Source organism: Phalangium opilio, unplaced genomic scaffold (genome assembly GCF_054372755.1).
Source record: "Phalangium opilio isolate 3A_F unplaced genomic scaffold, DU_Popi_V2 ptg000082l_1, whole genome shotgun sequence".
Taxonomy (NCBI): domain Eukaryota; kingdom Metazoa; phylum Arthropoda; class Arachnida; order Opiliones; family Phalangiidae; genus Phalangium; species Phalangium opilio.
This window is the reverse complement of record NW_028324189.1, coordinates 6,790,095-6,804,712: the sequence shown is the minus strand read 5'-3', so window position 1 is coordinate 6,804,712 and position 14,618 is coordinate 6,790,095. Positions and strand designations below refer to the sequence as shown.

General features: G+C 34.4%; 4 protein-coding genes across 8 annotated transcripts; 1 reads left to right on the top strand and 3 right to left on the bottom strand.

Annotated features, from left to right (window-relative positions):
• The first annotated feature begins 414 nt into the window (after nt 1-414).
• On the top strand, nt 415-5,628 carry Sac1 (phosphatidylinositol-3-phosphatase SAC1). Its single transcript, XM_089848065.1, has 16 exons — nt 415-560; nt 785-879; nt 941-1,146; nt 1,224-1,373; nt 1,437-1,496; nt 2,403-2,711; nt 2,782-2,850; nt 2,922-3,001; nt 3,073-3,171; nt 3,235-3,373; nt 4,049-4,118; nt 4,183-4,255; nt 4,326-4,419; nt 4,498-4,599; nt 4,678-4,738; nt 5,047-5,628. The coding sequence occupies exons 1-16, from the start codon at nt 529-531 to the stop codon at nt 5,154-5,156; spliced, it is 1,749 nt and encodes a 582-aa protein (XP_089704191.1). The 5' UTR covers nt 415-528; the 3' UTR covers nt 5,157-5,628.
• A 90-nt stretch (nt 5,629-5,718) lies between these two features.
• Nucleotides 5,719-8,055, bottom strand: Der-1 (derlin 1). Its single transcript, XM_089848073.1, has 7 exons — nt 7,818-8,055; nt 7,543-7,730; nt 7,356-7,467; nt 7,086-7,273; nt 6,956-7,008; nt 6,754-6,864; nt 5,719-6,110 (listed from the first exon to the last, which is right to left on the bottom strand). The coding sequence occupies exons 2-7, from the start codon at nt 7,693-7,695 to the stop codon at nt 5,978-5,980; spliced, it is 750 nt and encodes a 249-aa protein (XP_089704199.1). The 5' UTR covers nt 7,696-7,730; nt 7,818-8,055; the 3' UTR covers nt 5,719-5,977.
• LOC149651245 (uncharacterized protein F36G3.2-like) lies at nt 7,818-10,317 on the bottom strand. Of its 2 annotated transcripts, XM_089848072.1 has the most exons (4): nt 9,541-10,317; nt 9,310-9,477; nt 8,739-9,167; nt 7,818-8,671 (listed from the first exon to the last, which is right to left on the bottom strand). In XM_089848072.1, the coding sequence occupies exons 2-4, from the start codon at nt 9,467-9,469 to the stop codon at nt 8,358-8,360; spliced, it is 903 nt and encodes a 300-aa protein (XP_089704198.1). In that variant the 5' UTR covers nt 9,470-9,477; nt 9,541-10,317; the 3' UTR covers nt 7,818-8,357. The 2 variants fall into 2 exon arrangements, with proteins under 2 accessions (XP_089704198.1, XP_089704197.1); XM_089848071.1 differs by having other exon boundaries at nt 9,310-10,317.
• A 302-nt stretch (nt 10,318-10,619) lies between these two features.
• LOC149651244 (uncharacterized) lies at nt 10,620-14,484 on the bottom strand. Of its 4 annotated transcripts, none has more exons than XM_089848061.1 (5): nt 14,367-14,484; nt 14,029-14,085; nt 13,795-13,969; nt 12,613-12,808; nt 10,620-12,533 (listed from the first exon to the last, which is right to left on the bottom strand). In XM_089848061.1, the coding sequence occupies exons 2-5, from the start codon at nt 14,046-14,048 to the stop codon at nt 10,963-10,965; spliced, it is 1,962 nt and encodes a 653-aa protein (XP_089704187.1). In that variant the 5' UTR covers nt 14,049-14,085; nt 14,367-14,484; the 3' UTR covers nt 10,620-10,962. The 4 variants fall into 4 exon arrangements, with proteins under 4 accessions (XP_089704187.1, XP_089704188.1, XP_089704189.1 ...); XM_089848062.1 differs by having other exon boundaries at nt 14,029-14,101; nt 14,367-14,418; XM_089848063.1 differs by lacking the exon at nt 14,367-14,484 and having other exon boundaries at nt 10,620-11,777; nt 11,823-12,533; nt 14,029-14,358.
• Between the last annotated feature and the right edge of the window lie 134 nt (nt 14,485-14,618).

The following is a 14,618-nucleotide window of genomic DNA, read 5'->3' as shown; positions in this document are numbered from 1 at the left end:
CCCTCCCCCTTGTCACGGACCGTCACAAATTTAGAACCCCCCCCCCCATAAGAGTGTGACGTAATTTATGGACGGTCTTAGCACTGAAGCCATCCTTTTGACTTTGGAAAATAATTTTTATAAGAAAAACTATCCACTATAGAAACTTGGACCCTTTTAAATATAATAAATCACACCTAAACACGTCTCATTAAAATTTCAGGTCATTCGGATGTATAGGACAAAGGATCTGGCCAAAAAAAGCTACCTCCTCCCATAGAACTTAATGTTAATTTTGGGTTCCTTTAAATAATCTTCAAAAGTTGGGCTTATACATGTAAATCGAATTCTTTGAACGGGCTTCTATAGCGCGAGCAGCTTGCGTCGTGATGCGCGTGATCGAGTGGGCTATGGTACAGGCGACGGAGGAGATTATCTAAGTTGGCCAAAAAAAAAAGAAAAAAAGAAACAAATACGCATTGAAATGAGCGCCATCTGGGCAAGATAAAATTAAAAAGTGGGTTTTACTACGTTTAATGTGTATCAACGATGGCTAGCACGGTTTATGACGAATTGCTACTGTAAGTTAATTAGAATTAACTTAATTATAAATAAAGTAACGCTATTAGAAGCCATAGAGTAAACCAAATTCGTACAAAATTTACTTTTCAGTTGATTTAGAGAAGAAATTAAAATAGGGGAACATTAGAAGGGGCCAGAATTTAGAAAAATTAATTATAGCAATTTAGGAAACTAATTTCTAAAATTTTTCCTTGTAAATTCTTCTATTTATTTTTTTTATAAGGCACGTTACATCGGAAAAATTTGTCCTCGAACCGACTCATATTCAAAATGAATTTTTGGTTATTGATAGAGTATCCCAAGAAATATCTTTACAAGGTATTCCTTTAAACTTAAGTAATTAATTTAATTACGCAATAATTAACTTTATAACTTCCAGATAAATTAGGTCAACTAGCGGATAATGCCGTAACGAAACCAATCTGTGGAATATTAGGAATTATAAGATTGTTAGCTGGTCCTTATTTAATTGTTATAACAAAACGTAGTAAAGTTGGCGAAATAAATGGTCACGTTATCTGGAGAATAGAAGATACTGATATTATTTCTTATTCGAGGGCTCTCTTGCACTTAACTGATCAGCAGGTAAAAACTTTGTATTAATTAATTAATTAATCATCCGCCATTAATTAATTTAAAACGCTATATATTTTTTACTGCAGGTCCAATTTAACAAGCAGTATGTTTCTATGGTTCAAACTGTACTTCAAACGCCTTATTTCTACTATTCAACGTCATACGATTTGAGCCATACTCTGCAAAGGCTTAACAACACTAGTCCAGATTTTCTCGAACTCCCGTTTTGCGAAAGGGTACTTTGTTGCTCAGTTTTATTGAAATAGCGTTTCAACTAATTGTTCTTGAAAACCATCTAGGCTGACAGTAGATTCATTTGGAATCATCATTTATTGAAAGAACTCAAAGCTCAAGCGGAGGTGTGAAGATAAATTCACTTTTACCCTTAAAATGGCCGCCATTAGTGGGCTGACTTTAATTGCAAATGGAGTTAATTTTAGGTTTTGGCCTTTGGAATGGAATGAACCAATCAGACCATTTCTGTTGGCCATCTTGGATTTAGCACTAAAGTTTTTACCCCTAAAATGGCTATATCAGTCATCTAATATATTTGGAATTATTAGGCTTAATTTTAGGCCTATATTAGATTTAGGCCTTTGTTACATTTGACCTGTTTAATTTAGGTTTAAGCCTTTGTTACATTTGGCCTATTTTAGGTTTAAGACTTTGTTACATTTGGCCTATTTTAGGTTTAAGACTTTGTTACATTTGGCCTAGGCTATTTTAGGTTTAAGCCTTTGTTACATTTGGCCTAGGCTATTTTAGGTTTAAGCCTTTGTTGCATTTGGCCTAGGCTATTTTAGGTTTAAGCCTTTGTTGCATTTGGCCTAGGCTATTTTAGGTTTAAGCCTTTGTTACATTTGGCCTAGGCCACTATGTTAGGTTTAAGCCTTTGTTGCATTTGGCCTAGGCTATTTTAGGTTTAAGCCTTTGTTACATTTGGCCTAGGCCACTATGTTAGGTTTAAGCCTTTGTTACATTTGGCCTAGGCTATTTTAGGTTTAAGCCTTTGTTGCATTTGGCCTAGGCTATTTTAGGTTTAAGCCTTTGTTACATTTGGCCTAGGCCACTATGTTAGGTTTAAGCCTTTGTTACATTTGGCCTAGGCTATTTTAGGTTTAAGCCTTTGTTACATTTGGCCAATTTTAGGTTTAAGACTTTGTAATGGAATGAAACAATGAGTATAAACTAAGCAGACTATTTTTGGCGGCCATCTTCGATTCAGAACCAAAGTTTTGATGTTTTTTTTTTCAAATTTTGTTCAGCTGGTTCGTTACTGCTTGCCAGTAATTCATGGCTGCATTATTTACAAGCAATGTAGTGTGAATCAAAAAGCATTCACGTGGATTTTAATCTCGAGACGGAGTTGTTTTAGAGCGGGAACTCGTTACTTCATGAGGGGGGTGGACCCTTTAGGGGAAGTTGCTAATTTTGTTGAAACTGAACAGATAATTGAATATGATGGGGCCAGAAGCTCCTTTGTTCAAACTAGGGGCTCGATACCCCTTTTTTGGAACCAATACCCAAATATCAAATATAAACCTAAGCCTAAAATTAGCGAGAGTCAACAGCAAGTAATAAAAACATAAATTTAAAATTAATTATGGTAATTAAAATAATTAATGTATGTATCTATAATTAAAGCTAAATGGATTTCAACGTCATTTTGATACCCAATTAGTGACTTATGGACCCCAAATTTTGATTAATTTGGTAGGAATTTAATTAGGTTAATTTAAATTAATTTAATTATAAACTTAATTGAAATTAACTTTAATTAATAGATTGACCATAAGGGTTCCGAGGAAAGGTTAGAAAAAGCATTTGCTGAACATTCAAAACTAGCTAATAATCCATCAGTTACGTAAGTTAATTAAAATAAAAATTTTAATTTGATTGAAGGGGAAAATTAATTAAATTTTGAAATTAATTAAGGTACGTTTATTTTGACTTTCATCATGAGTGTGGTAAAATGCGTTGGGATAGGCTCTCCATTTTAATGGATAGAATATCAGATTATCTGGATAAGATGGAGTAATTTAGTAAAAATCAATATTTTAATTAAATTACTTTAAATAATTATAATGAATTTTTTAGGTTTTTCCTAATGTTAAGAGATGGAACCGTAGCTATGATTCAAGAAGGCGTTTTTCGCACCAATTGCATTGATTGTTTAGATAGAACTAATGTGGTTCAGAGTATGATTGCCAGGAAAAGCTTACAGAAGCAATTAATGGTACTAACTATCATTAAATCAATTGTTGTTCCTATTTTAAGGTTTCCCCTAATTAATTTAACATGTTTTTAACCTAATTAATTTAACATTTATGATTTTCCCCCTAATTAATTTAACATGTTCCCCCCCCCAATTAATTTAACATGTTTTCCCCCCTAATTAATTTAACATGTTTTCCCCTAATTAATTTAACATTTTTTCCCCTAATTAATTTAACACGTTTTCCCCCTAATTAATTTAACACGTTTTCCCCCTAATTAATTTAACATGTTTTTCCCCCTAATTAATTTAACATGTTTTCCCCCTAATTAATTTAACATGTTTTTCCCCCTAATTAATTTAACACGTTTTCCCCCTAATTAATTTAACACGTTTTCCCCCTAATTAATTTAACATGTTTTCCCCCTAATTAATTTAACATGTTTTCCCCCTAATTAATTTAACATGTTTTCCCCCTAATTAATTTAACATGTTTCCCCCTAATTAATTTAACATGTTTCCCCCTAATTAATTTAACATGTTTCCCCCTAATTAATTTAACATTTTCCCCCTAATTAATTTAACATTTTCCCCCCTAATTAATTTAACATTTTCCCCCCTAATTTAACATTTTCCCCCCTAATTAATTTAACATGTTTTCCCCCTAATTAATATCATATTTCTTTCTTCTAAAAGTATTTGGGAGTTTTGAAGGAAAATCAAAAAATTGAAGATCAATATCAATTTGAAGAAATCTATAAAAATGGTAATTAATTTTATAATTAAATCAATTAATTGTAATTTGAAAATTAATTTAAAATATCTTTTAGCATGGGCAGATAATGCTGATATTTGTAGCATTCAATATGCCGGAACTGGAGCTTTAAAAACTGATTTTACAAGGTAAAAATTAAAATAATTTAAATCTTCCCTAATCTCAATTAAAACTAATTAAATTAAATTAATTAATTAGAACTGGAAAAAGGACCAAATTGGGGTTATTAAAAGATGGATTAAACTCAATGATACGTTACTATAAAAACAATTTTGCAGATGGAACTAGACAGGTATAAAAAATATTAATTAGCCAATTTAATTATAAATAATTAAAAAATTATTAAATTAAATTAATTTTAATTAAATAGGACGCTATTAACTTATTCCTGGGTAATTACGAGATTCAAGAGAATGAAGGAACTCAATTACCGTGTCCCTTAGCTGAGAAAAAGGATTTGAGATCTTTAGCCGTAAGTTTTTAACTTAATTAACTTAATTGTCACCATTTTGGGGGTAAATTTAATTAATTAACAAAAAATTTAATTTAGGTCCCTGTAATTCTGCTAATTGCGATATCAATGTGTTTCTTATCTTTGATTATGGCAACGGGTATGTAGATTAAATTAATTAATTAGCTTAGAAAATTAAGTTAATCACTTTAAATTAATAATTAATTAGCTTAGAAAATTAAGTTAATCACTTTAAATTAATTAATTAGCTTAGAAAATTAAGTTAATCACTTTAAATTAATTAATTAGCTTAGAAAATTAAGTTAATCACTTTAAATTAATTAATTAATTAGCTTAGAAAATTAAGTTAATCACTTTAAATTAATAATTAATTAGCTTAGAAAATTAAGTTAATCACTTTAAATTAATAATTAATTAATTAATTAATGACCTTCAAATTAATTTCAGATACAATACTGTACACACTATTTTGGATTATAATGGTGGCAACTGTTTTGGCTTATGTTTACGTTCACGGGAAAGAATTTGTTAATTTCCCTAAATTAAAAATGGATTGATGCCAGAACAAAATTAACGTTAAAAATCTCGCTAATATTTCTATTTCAAAGAAAAAAATAAATAATAAAACTGAACCCATTCTTCCCTTGTATAATAAGAAACAACGCGGCGGTAGACTATGGATCATTTAATTAGTAACCTAATTATAATTAAAATAAAAGTAGTAATATTTTATTATCACCTTTAACCCCCCACATTATATTTAATTAATCTTGATTATTTATTCCTTGGGCCAAATTAAATAATAAAAACCTACCTAATTTAATTTTGATTAATCTTTCTTTAACCTAATTTTGATTAATTTAATTTAAATCATCACTCAATAAGGCTTCATTAAATTTAATCTTTATACTTAACTTAAAAAAGGGTCCAACGTTAATTTTGTTGTATTAAATTAAATCAATGCCACACTCCACAGTTATGTAAATATTACGAAATTAGATTAATTTAATTAAAATGTTTTAAAATTAATTATTTACCGGTTTTACCCTGTTTTTATTTAAAATAATTATTACTAATTAGATTTGGGGGTTTTTTTTCTTCAAAATATATGAATAAAAACAGAGTCAGAGACAGTTTTATTATAAATATTTTTAGAGCAAACTGTACAAGTACATAGAGGCGGGGTTAAAGGTCAAGGGAATTTTATTTTATTTTATTTCTCTTTCAGTGTTAAAGAAAGATAAACTCAATGTTTGGTGTAAAAGTCTGTCCACAAATTTTTTGGGTAGTTTTAGTTTTTTTTCCTTTCGTTTAATAACAAAGGTGTGTAAAGATTTGGGATGTTTTAACATTGAGGGGGTGTTTTTTTTTCTTTTTTTTAATTTAACCTATGACCCGGTCCCCAATCATGACCCCTTCTGTTATTATTGGCTGTAGGAGGTGGTTGCCTAAATGCTGGAGGTTGACCAAAGCCTCCCACACCACCTTGACGGTTTGGAAAATATTGATATCTAAAAGAAATTTATTATTTCCATTTTGAAATTCATTCTATTTCATAAATGGTTGGGAGGGAGAGGAGAGGAAAGGGTTCATACAACATTTGGAAAACCAATTTCCAGGAATTTTCAGGGTTGGCAAAAACCCGGAAAAAACTAGTTTTTGCCAGGACACGTGGAAAAAACTGGTAAAAACCGGCAAAAACTAAATTCATGGTTACAAAGTGGTAAACTAGCGAGTTTTAAGTGCATTTTCGTGATGTTTGTTATTGTTATGTTAGAAAAATAACAATAGTATTTTCAATTTTTAAATTTCAGGTGGTTATTACTCTATTAAATTTATAGTATTCAAATTTGCCAGGTTTTTCGCGAATATTTAACGAATAATTAGTCAAATACTTTACATAGCAACTGGAAAAAACCTTAAAAAGTGGAAAAAACCGCGGAAAAAATGGTTTTTTGCCACCGGTTTAAACCGCGGAAAAATTAGTTTTTGCCACCCAGTTTTTACCAGGTTAAAACCGCGGTTTTTTTCCACCCCTGGCAAAAACTTGCCAACCCTGGGAGTTTTCCCTGAATTTTAGTAAAAAAAAAAATTCCAGGTATTCCACCTTTGTATGAACCCTGGGGGGGGAGGGGGGTCTAATTTAATTCTTACATTATTTGTGGTGTGCTAATAAGCCGACGGCCACCATAATCTTGTGGGTATTTGAACGTCAGAAAGTAGTACAAATGACCAACTAAGATACCCACAATTTCGTAAAGTCCTCTGAGAAAATTTAATTGAACCCAAATCAATCAACAACTTGTTCGTTATTTAATATTTTTCCCCCCCAAAACATCTCAATTCTCAATCTTACCCTCCACTTAAGATCATATTAAATCCCATGAGTACCCAAGGCAAATACATGGCCTACAACGTAACGTCATATAATACATTAAAATATTTGTTTACCAACAAATAAATAGAAATAGAATTAATTTAGGTACTTTAAATCTGGTTCCAAACCAAAACGTAACTTCCTGATCTTTGTTCAACTGGCACCAAACGTAAAGAACGCTTAAAACCATGGGGTCCATTAATAACATTATGTTACTAAACAATGCCACCATTACGATACAAAGCCAGTTAAACAACAGCATAAAGAAATAATCACCAGGACGTTGGGCAAACACCCCTTTTTGAGTAAATTAAATTAAAAGTCACTTAATTAAAGTCAAATTTGATTTTTTAAAATTGAAAATATTAGCCTGACATACCAGTTTCTAATCGTAAAGAGTAATTATACAAGAAGAAGAGATTTAGAAGATAATGAAATCCAGTACTTGGACTTAAAGGGTAATAGAAAAGTGCCGTTGCTGGCCTCCAAAACTAAAATGTTATCATTTTGATTTTATCATAATTGAACTCTACACCCAAGAGTTTTTAGATAATAATAAAACCAACCTGGAATCCTTTGATGAAATGGTCATAAGTAAGGATTAAATAATAAGGACTAACTAATCCTATTCTCCCTAAAAGCGCAAAAGCAACAGAAAGTCCAAACCAATAACGTGTACATGTTGGTAGACTTTTAAACCATGTCTGAATTTCACTCATTTTTGTTAGAAATTCTTTATAGAACCTCCGTTTCTCTTGAAAATATAAAAGTAATATCTTCATTTCATATTCAGCCCAGGAAAATTAACTTAATTACGATACCAAATTTAAAAACAACTTACAATTACAACTTACTATACTAGCCTTGAAGCCAAGGCTTAGGATTTATGTTGGTTTTCCGACTCACGACTTACTAATTACAGTAGTTCTACCGTTTTCTCGACTTTACTGCGATTACGTAACATTTATCAATAAAATTCTCATTTGAATATGTTTAAATATAATTAATTCTCGTTGATTTCAATTGAAAACTTAAGAAGTTACGGATGACTCGAGTTTTCTTCGATCCTAAACTCTACGTGTTTTTCAGGCAAATGGCGACAGAAATGCGACGGAACGTTGTCTGATTGGTCGAGAAGGTGATAAACGAATTACGTCACAGCGCGCAATTTTTAGAAATTTGGTTTCGGTTTCATTTTGATTTTATGTTACTTTATTAACCACAACATGAGTAACACACTACTACGAATTTCCTACACTTATAAATATTGAACGCTCTTTGTTCATTTAGACAGTCAACAAAACGGTACATCTCACAATTACTTACAATAAAGTTAGAGGAATAATACAGATAATGGTATAATTTAAATAGTTATTCTAAGTTAAAAGTTGCAGAAGTTAAGGTCGTGTTGAGCCCATATCTTATTGGGTTCGGCCGGAGGGACCGATTCCTTACTGAAGAGACGAGAAACCACGTCAAAGACATTCATATTAAGCTTCTCAGAAAAGGTTAAGCTCTCGGCGTTGTTCTTCAACGGAATATATATAACCCCGTAGTTTCTGGCCGCTGGAAAGGTCCGAATCAACTTCGAGAAGAGGGCCTCAGCTACGTCTTTATCATCCGCGTACAGCGGGCCGACCATCCCGTGTCCGTGAACATTCTTACGAATTATACCATAACCGCAGATAGTTTGTCCTTTACGCGGGGAAAGAGCAGAACCCAATAAAGTCTCCGCGTAAAATTCTACTTAGCAGTACCATACCATTCTCTCGCAGAGCGACCATGGCGACGCAATCAGCTTCCTTCAAAGTGAGACGTAGTATTTGCTCTCGGCAATAACCCTGAACCGCGGCGTCATAAGCTACGACTGACGCAAAACGACTTTTGTTGAAATCGACAACATTAACTCCGGGTACTCGTTCCCTCATGCAATCGACATCGGCCCCCTCTTTCTCGTAGGCGATCGAAATCCATTCGGTAACCAAACCGAACCCAGCGCGATCCCGGTACGTCGCCAAATGACTCTCGCTGGTATTAAGGGCGCAATTACGGTCACCGACGTACTCCAGGGCGGCCTTCAAGATTCCTCCACCAACACCTCGTCCACGGTACTCGGGTCGAACGGCGTATAGACCCAAGAAGGCCAGATCTTCGCGAGAGAAAACGGCGGCGCAAGTACCAAGTATTTGACCTGTGTCAAAGCACGTAGACGAGTTGGTCCGATTACATATACAGCTGGTACATCCAACGTTACGATCAGACAACATTCAAAGTAGGTACTTGTCAATATTTATCACTGAACAACATCCAAGCGAGATTTGTCTTACAATTACCATCGTCAGTAGCTGCTACGAACATTCCGTTCGGATCAATTTGAAACCAAGTACTTAGACTATCACTACCCTGGTACATCCCAGTTTCTTCCCAAATGGCCAACGCTTGAGGAAGATCCTCCTCTTTCATCTTACGAACAGTATGTTGCGGTACACTCATAATGGTAGCTAATTAACCCACTCAATTACTTATCCGGTCCTTGGAAACTGCAATCCAAAAAGAAGTCTCACCTTACCTTATCGAGACTCTGGTCCCGACTAAACTAAAACCCCGGTTTGCATTTCCAAACCGTTCAAGCAATGATATATTTTCTACAAGTACAAGTACAAATTTCCCTCCCTCTTTACAAGTACCAGTGGTTCAACATAACCTACGCAAAACGGACGAAAACTACTATGATGGAACGAAAGACTACCGCGATTCCAAGTGTCCTCTGAACCAACTTAATTCACAGACATAAGTTGAACGGTTCAAGCGAGTACCGGCAGCTATGGTATCAACGCCATTAGAAAAAGTAGACCCAACACTAATCGCTGCCGTTAGTAAACGCGTCTGTGTGTTGAAGGACTTAACAATAAAACCGTCCGCAGTATGTATGTGAAAGTTTGTTGGAAGCAATAAGTTTTCGTGCAGAAATACGAGTTTATTCTCTGGGATAAAGACTTGACAGCGAAGCCAAAGGCAGCCTTACTCGTACTATTACCGTTGTAACACTGCCAACCAATAATGTCTAGTACAGATAAGCCTTTTCGATCTTAATAGCTCGCGCAGAATCACGCGGGCTTCGGTGGTGTATATCTAAAGCGAGACAAACAGTTTGAACCTTTTCCCATCGAAATGGTCTATGAGACGGGTGCCATAGACAATCCCCTCTCTCTCTGCGAGATATGATGAAGGAATTTCACCATCCGTTAAGGAATTTTTGGAGCAGTTATTAAGGAACCGATTATTCTTTAGAAAATCATTCACTGCTAAAATCTTTGGAATTCCCCCTTGTCATAATTTAATTATTTTTTTTCTTTGATGGGCCTAAAATTTATTATATTATACTTATTAACTAACCACATTAGCAATTAGCATTATTTAATCCTGTTTCAATCAGATGATCCAAAACAACAAATTGTTGTTAAATAAATCGTAGTCAAAGTTGGATTGTTTGAAAATACATTTTAATCAAATTATAACAGACTTAAGAACAAACTGATCAGTAAATAAATTGTAGTCAAAGTTGGATTGTTTGAAAATACATTTTAATCAAATTATAACAGACTTATGAACAAACTGATCAGTAAATAAATTGTAGTCAAAGTTGGATTGTTTGAAAATACATTTTAATCAAATTATAACAGACTTATGAACAAACTGATCAGTAAATAAATTGTAGTCAAAGTTGGATTGTTTGAAAATACATTTTAATCAAACTATAACAGACTTACGAACAAACTGATCAGTAAATAAATTGTAGTCAAAGTTGGATTGTTTGAAAATACATTTTAATCAAACTATAACAGACTTTTGAACAAACTGATCAGTAATGTTGACAAATGAATGAAAAATCAGAGACATTTCTTTAATATTTTTAAATCGTGTTCAATTGATATAATAATAATAATAATAATTAGCAAAAACTCATTTGCTGTTTTTGACCTTTTTTAAATCCCACACAAAAAATTTAAATCCATAAAACACTCAAAATCAAGTTCATCATTGAACTGGGTTATATGTTCAGAGCGAGGATTTTCCTCAGTAGCTTGAGGACTCGGATGACTTTCATCCATCCTGTTTAAGCAATCATCAGGGTTCCAATGCATACTTGGACTCATATTACACGTGATACTCTTCATTGGGTCATCTGACACTAGTGATTTGAACTGATTCAACTTCATGTCAGGAGGAGTATTTAGAGTCCCCGAACTGGATAATTGCTTAAAAGTCAAATCATAAAGACTACTATGATCGACTTGTTCAACTTGGTGGCGTAAAGTTACACCACCATCACCCGGGGGATTCTGCTGTGCGCATGAAGCGACAGGAGGTATTGGGCCGTTATCTTGCATAACAGCAAGAGCTCCATCATATTCATGGAAATGTTCAAACAATTCCAGGAGAGCTCTGTCAAAGTCAGGAGAAGCAGCAACTCCATCCAAGTCAGGAGAAGCAGCAACTCCATCCAAGTCAGGAGAAGCAGCAACTCCATCCAAGTCAGGAGAAGCAGCAACTCCATCCAAGTCAGGAGAAGCAGCAACTCCATCCAAGTCAGGAGAAGCAGCAACTCCATCCAAGTCAGGAGAAGCAGCAACTCCATCCAAGTCAGGAGAAGCAGCAACTCCATCCAAGTCAGGAGAAGCAGCAACTCCATCCAAGTCAGGAGAAGCAGCAACTCCATCCAAGTCAGGAGAAGCAGCAACTCCGTTAAAATCAGGTGAAACAGCAACTCCATCAAAGTCTTGAGCTCCATTAAAATCAGGTGAAACAACAACTCCATCAAAGTCTTGGGCTCCATTAAAATCAGGTGAAACAGCAACTCCATCAAAGTCTTGAGCTCTGTTAAAATCAGGTGAAGCAGCAACTCCATTAAAGTCATGAGCTCTGTTAAAATCAGGTGAAGCAGCAACTCCATTAAAGTCATGAGCTCTGTTAAAATCAGGTGAAGCAGCAACTCCATTAAAGTCATGGGCTCCATTAAAATCAGGAGAAGCAGCAACTCCATTAAAGTCATGAGCTCGGTTAAAATCAGGAGAAGCAGCTCCATAAACATCCTCAGAAGCTCCATTCAGAATTTCAAGGCCTTTTATGATGTCTTTAGCATCAGGACTCATTGGGTGTGTGTTTGCCAGTTGGCATCTTAAGTTCTGGAATAAGTTAAGCCTCACTTCCAGGCTAATTTTTGTGACGTCAAGAACAATTTCCCGATTTGACGGTGGTGGATGATTACTACAATACCCAAGAGGATTAAGCGGAGTCTCTCTCTTATTGGCCAGCAAGAATTCAACTGGCAGCATATTCTCAATGTCTTCAAACCTGTTGTCATAGCGGTCTTCAGTCATTGGCTCTGATTTCAACCCTGCTAATTCCATTTGGTGAGGTGGATCATCTGTATCAAGTTCAGCTTCATCCATGGCCATTTCCAAAACGTCCGGTGTCCTTGGAACTACTTGTGGAGAATTTGGACAATTTTCAAAGTACTTTACTGGCCAATCCGGCATGAATCTGGGGTTTGAGCCTTAATGGTTATGGTGATGGGGCAGAAATATCAATATGATTAATATTGGGAGTAGAAGGGAGGGGAGGGGAGGACTTACAAGTGAATAGGAAGTACTTGTAGTCGGGTGAAGGTTCAATTTGATGCCTTTCAAAATCCTTCTTGTAGGTAATTTTACGGAAATTTCCATCAGGGATACAACGACATTTCAGAATTGCACTGAAGAAAGTTGATCTGACACTTGTAAATTCTTTTTCTGTTTTAGGTGCGGCGCGGCCTTTTAACTGGCAATATTCCTAAAAGCATTTTCTTGTTTTAAATACTAATATAACAAAGCAAAGTGGCTCAAATCTACAAGCATTCATAGAACTTTAAAATTATTCCTAAATATTTAAATTTAACCTCTGCCTCAATTTCCTGTTATTTTATTTCATATTGTTTAATTTGTTTAATTTAATTTTAATTAATGTTAATTTTGTATTATATTCCCTATAGCTTGTAATGTAAAGTGTACATAAGTTTTTTCAAAAAGTTTCGGAGCTGTAAGACCTTTTTCTTTGGTCCTAGCTCGACAATAAAAACGGAGCAAAAAAAAAAAAAAACCAATTTCTCTGATATTTCCATGTTTATTCAAAGGTATTTGCCTGACATTTCCAGGTTTTATCAAAGATATTTCCAGGTTCAGTAACTACAGAAGTGTGTGTGTGTGTTTTGTTTGTTTGTTTGTTTGAGTAATATAACCTCGCTAAATTGGCTATTTTTAGTTGAAGCAACCTTTCTCAAGCCTCACAAATTCCCCTGAATTTTTCCTCAACAATTTATTTCCCTGGCATATATCAGGTTTGTATGAACCCCATTATATATTTCAGAAAATGTGGTAATGGCTTTTTAGTTCTTTAGGATAACAAACTGCCCTCTTGACCCTCCTTTGAAACAACAATGGAAAAATTCCAAGAAAATGGATGAAACTAAGGGTCCGGAGGTCAATGTGTTTAAAACAGTTTGATACACTATTTCCCCCCCCCAATTTCCAAGGGGGGGGGGTAAATAGAGTAGTGTCGGTAGAGAGGGGAGTAGACTGTTTATCCCTCCCTCTAGGCGCGCTTTCGTAAGAGGGGATACTGTACGCGTCTGGTAGGGGGGATGACACTGAGCTCCATAGTAGAACTGACATTACTCTCTATAGCCTTGGCCTTAACAACGATCTTCCCCATAGAGCGTAGCATAGTGGGTGGGTAAAAGACGAGAGGGGGGTCGTCACTCGTCAGCCCTTTTAACTTACAAGGAGTAGTGCCCACTCGTCTCTCTTATTTAATTTGGCATTTGATAACTTTCTCTGGTTCATGACTTTAACAGCAATAATGTAACTGGTTTCGTCTCGTTTAACCGCGAAAAATCGATTTCCATAAGCTCCAGATTGGAGTCTTTCCGATAGGAAATTCCACATCAACTTTAATCTATAAGAAAATTACCCTTATCGTGTTTTTCATATTAAAAATATTACAAATACGCTTACTTTGATTTGAACCGACTCATAATTAACCACCAGATGTTATAACTTATTTATTACTTCCTGAAACAGTAAAAAACTGAAATTGTAAAGAAAATTTTAAAATCATCATAGTTTCATCAATTAATTGAAAATCTGACAAATTAAAACTAAACACTAAAAGAAAAGCCAAAGTAGCTTTTTTTTGCACGAGGCTACAATTTCTATTTTTTACAAACAACAAAGAAGAAAATCCTAATTTTAAATTATTATATGAATTTAAATAAATATTTTCCAATAAACTAATAATATCTAAATTTGGGTACAATAACTTAAGATTCGCGTAATGTCGGACAACAACTTACCAAGTCAACTTCCTAAGTTTTGGTCGGATATATAGACTCGAATGAGTGAAAATAGAACAAAGACGGGGGAAGAAGGAATTTTACAACTAAACTCAAACTACAACCAACGAAGAGATTTGATTGGTTGATACTATCATATACAATTTCGAGTGCTAAAAAAAATGATAAGGTGAATTCCCGCCAAAGGAACAATAAGGGGGGCTTATGGCGCGTAAACACTATGTCCGTCAAGACAGCGTTCAGCGAAGTTTC

What these genes read in the sequence shown, in the direction of transcription:
- Sac1 (XM_089848065.1), top strand. Translation starts at nt 529, where the DNA reads ATGGCTAGCACGGTTTATGACGAATTGCTACT. An exon ending in GTTTATGACGAATTGCTACT is followed by an intron (nt 561 to 784) that starts GTAAGTTAATTA and finishes TTTTTTTATAAG; the next exon opens with GCACGTTACATCGGAAAAAT. An exon ending in GCTTACAGAAGCAATTAATG is followed by an intron (nt 3,374 to 4,048) that starts GTACTAACTATC and finishes TTCTTCTAAAAG; the next exon opens with TATTTGGGAGTTTTGAAGGA.
- Der-1 (XM_089848073.1), bottom strand. Translation starts at nt 7,695, where the DNA reads ATGAGTGAAATTCAGACATGGTTTAAAAGTCTACCAACATGTACACGT. An exon ending in ATTTCATCAAAGGATTCCAG is followed by an intron (nt 7,468 to 7,542) that starts GTTGGTTTTATT and finishes ATAACATTTTAG; the next exon opens with TTTTGGAGGCCAGCAACGGC. An exon ending in GGTTTGGAACCAGATTTAAA is followed by an intron (nt 7,009 to 7,085) that starts GTACCTAAATTA and finishes GTTACGTTGTAG; the next exon opens with GCCATGTATTTGCCTTGGGT.
- LOC149651245 (XM_089848071.1), bottom strand. Translation starts at nt 9,469, where the DNA reads ATGAGTGTACCGCAACATACTGTTCGTAAGATGAAAGAGGAGGATCTT. An exon ending in CGTAGCAGCTACTGACGATG is followed by an intron (nt 9,168 to 9,309) that starts GTAATTGTAAGA and finishes GCTTTGACACAG; the next exon opens with GTCAAATACTTGGTACTTGC. An exon ending in GGTCGCTCTGCGAGAGAATG is followed by an intron (nt 8,672 to 8,738) that starts GTATGGTACTGC and finishes CCCCGCGTAAAG; the next exon opens with GACAAACTATCTGCGGTTAT.
- LOC149651244 (XM_089848061.1), bottom strand. Translation starts at nt 14,048, where the DNA reads ATGAGTCGGTTCAAATCAAA. An exon ending in ACGAGTGGGCACTACTCCTT is followed by an intron (nt 12,809 to 13,794) that starts GTAAGTTAAAAG and finishes AAATGCTTTTAG; the next exon opens with GAATATTGCCAGTTAAAAGG. An exon ending in CAAGTACTTCCTATTCACTT is followed by an intron (nt 12,534 to 12,612) that starts GTAAGTCCTCCC and finishes ATAACCATTAAG; the next exon opens with GCTCAAACCCCAGATTCATG.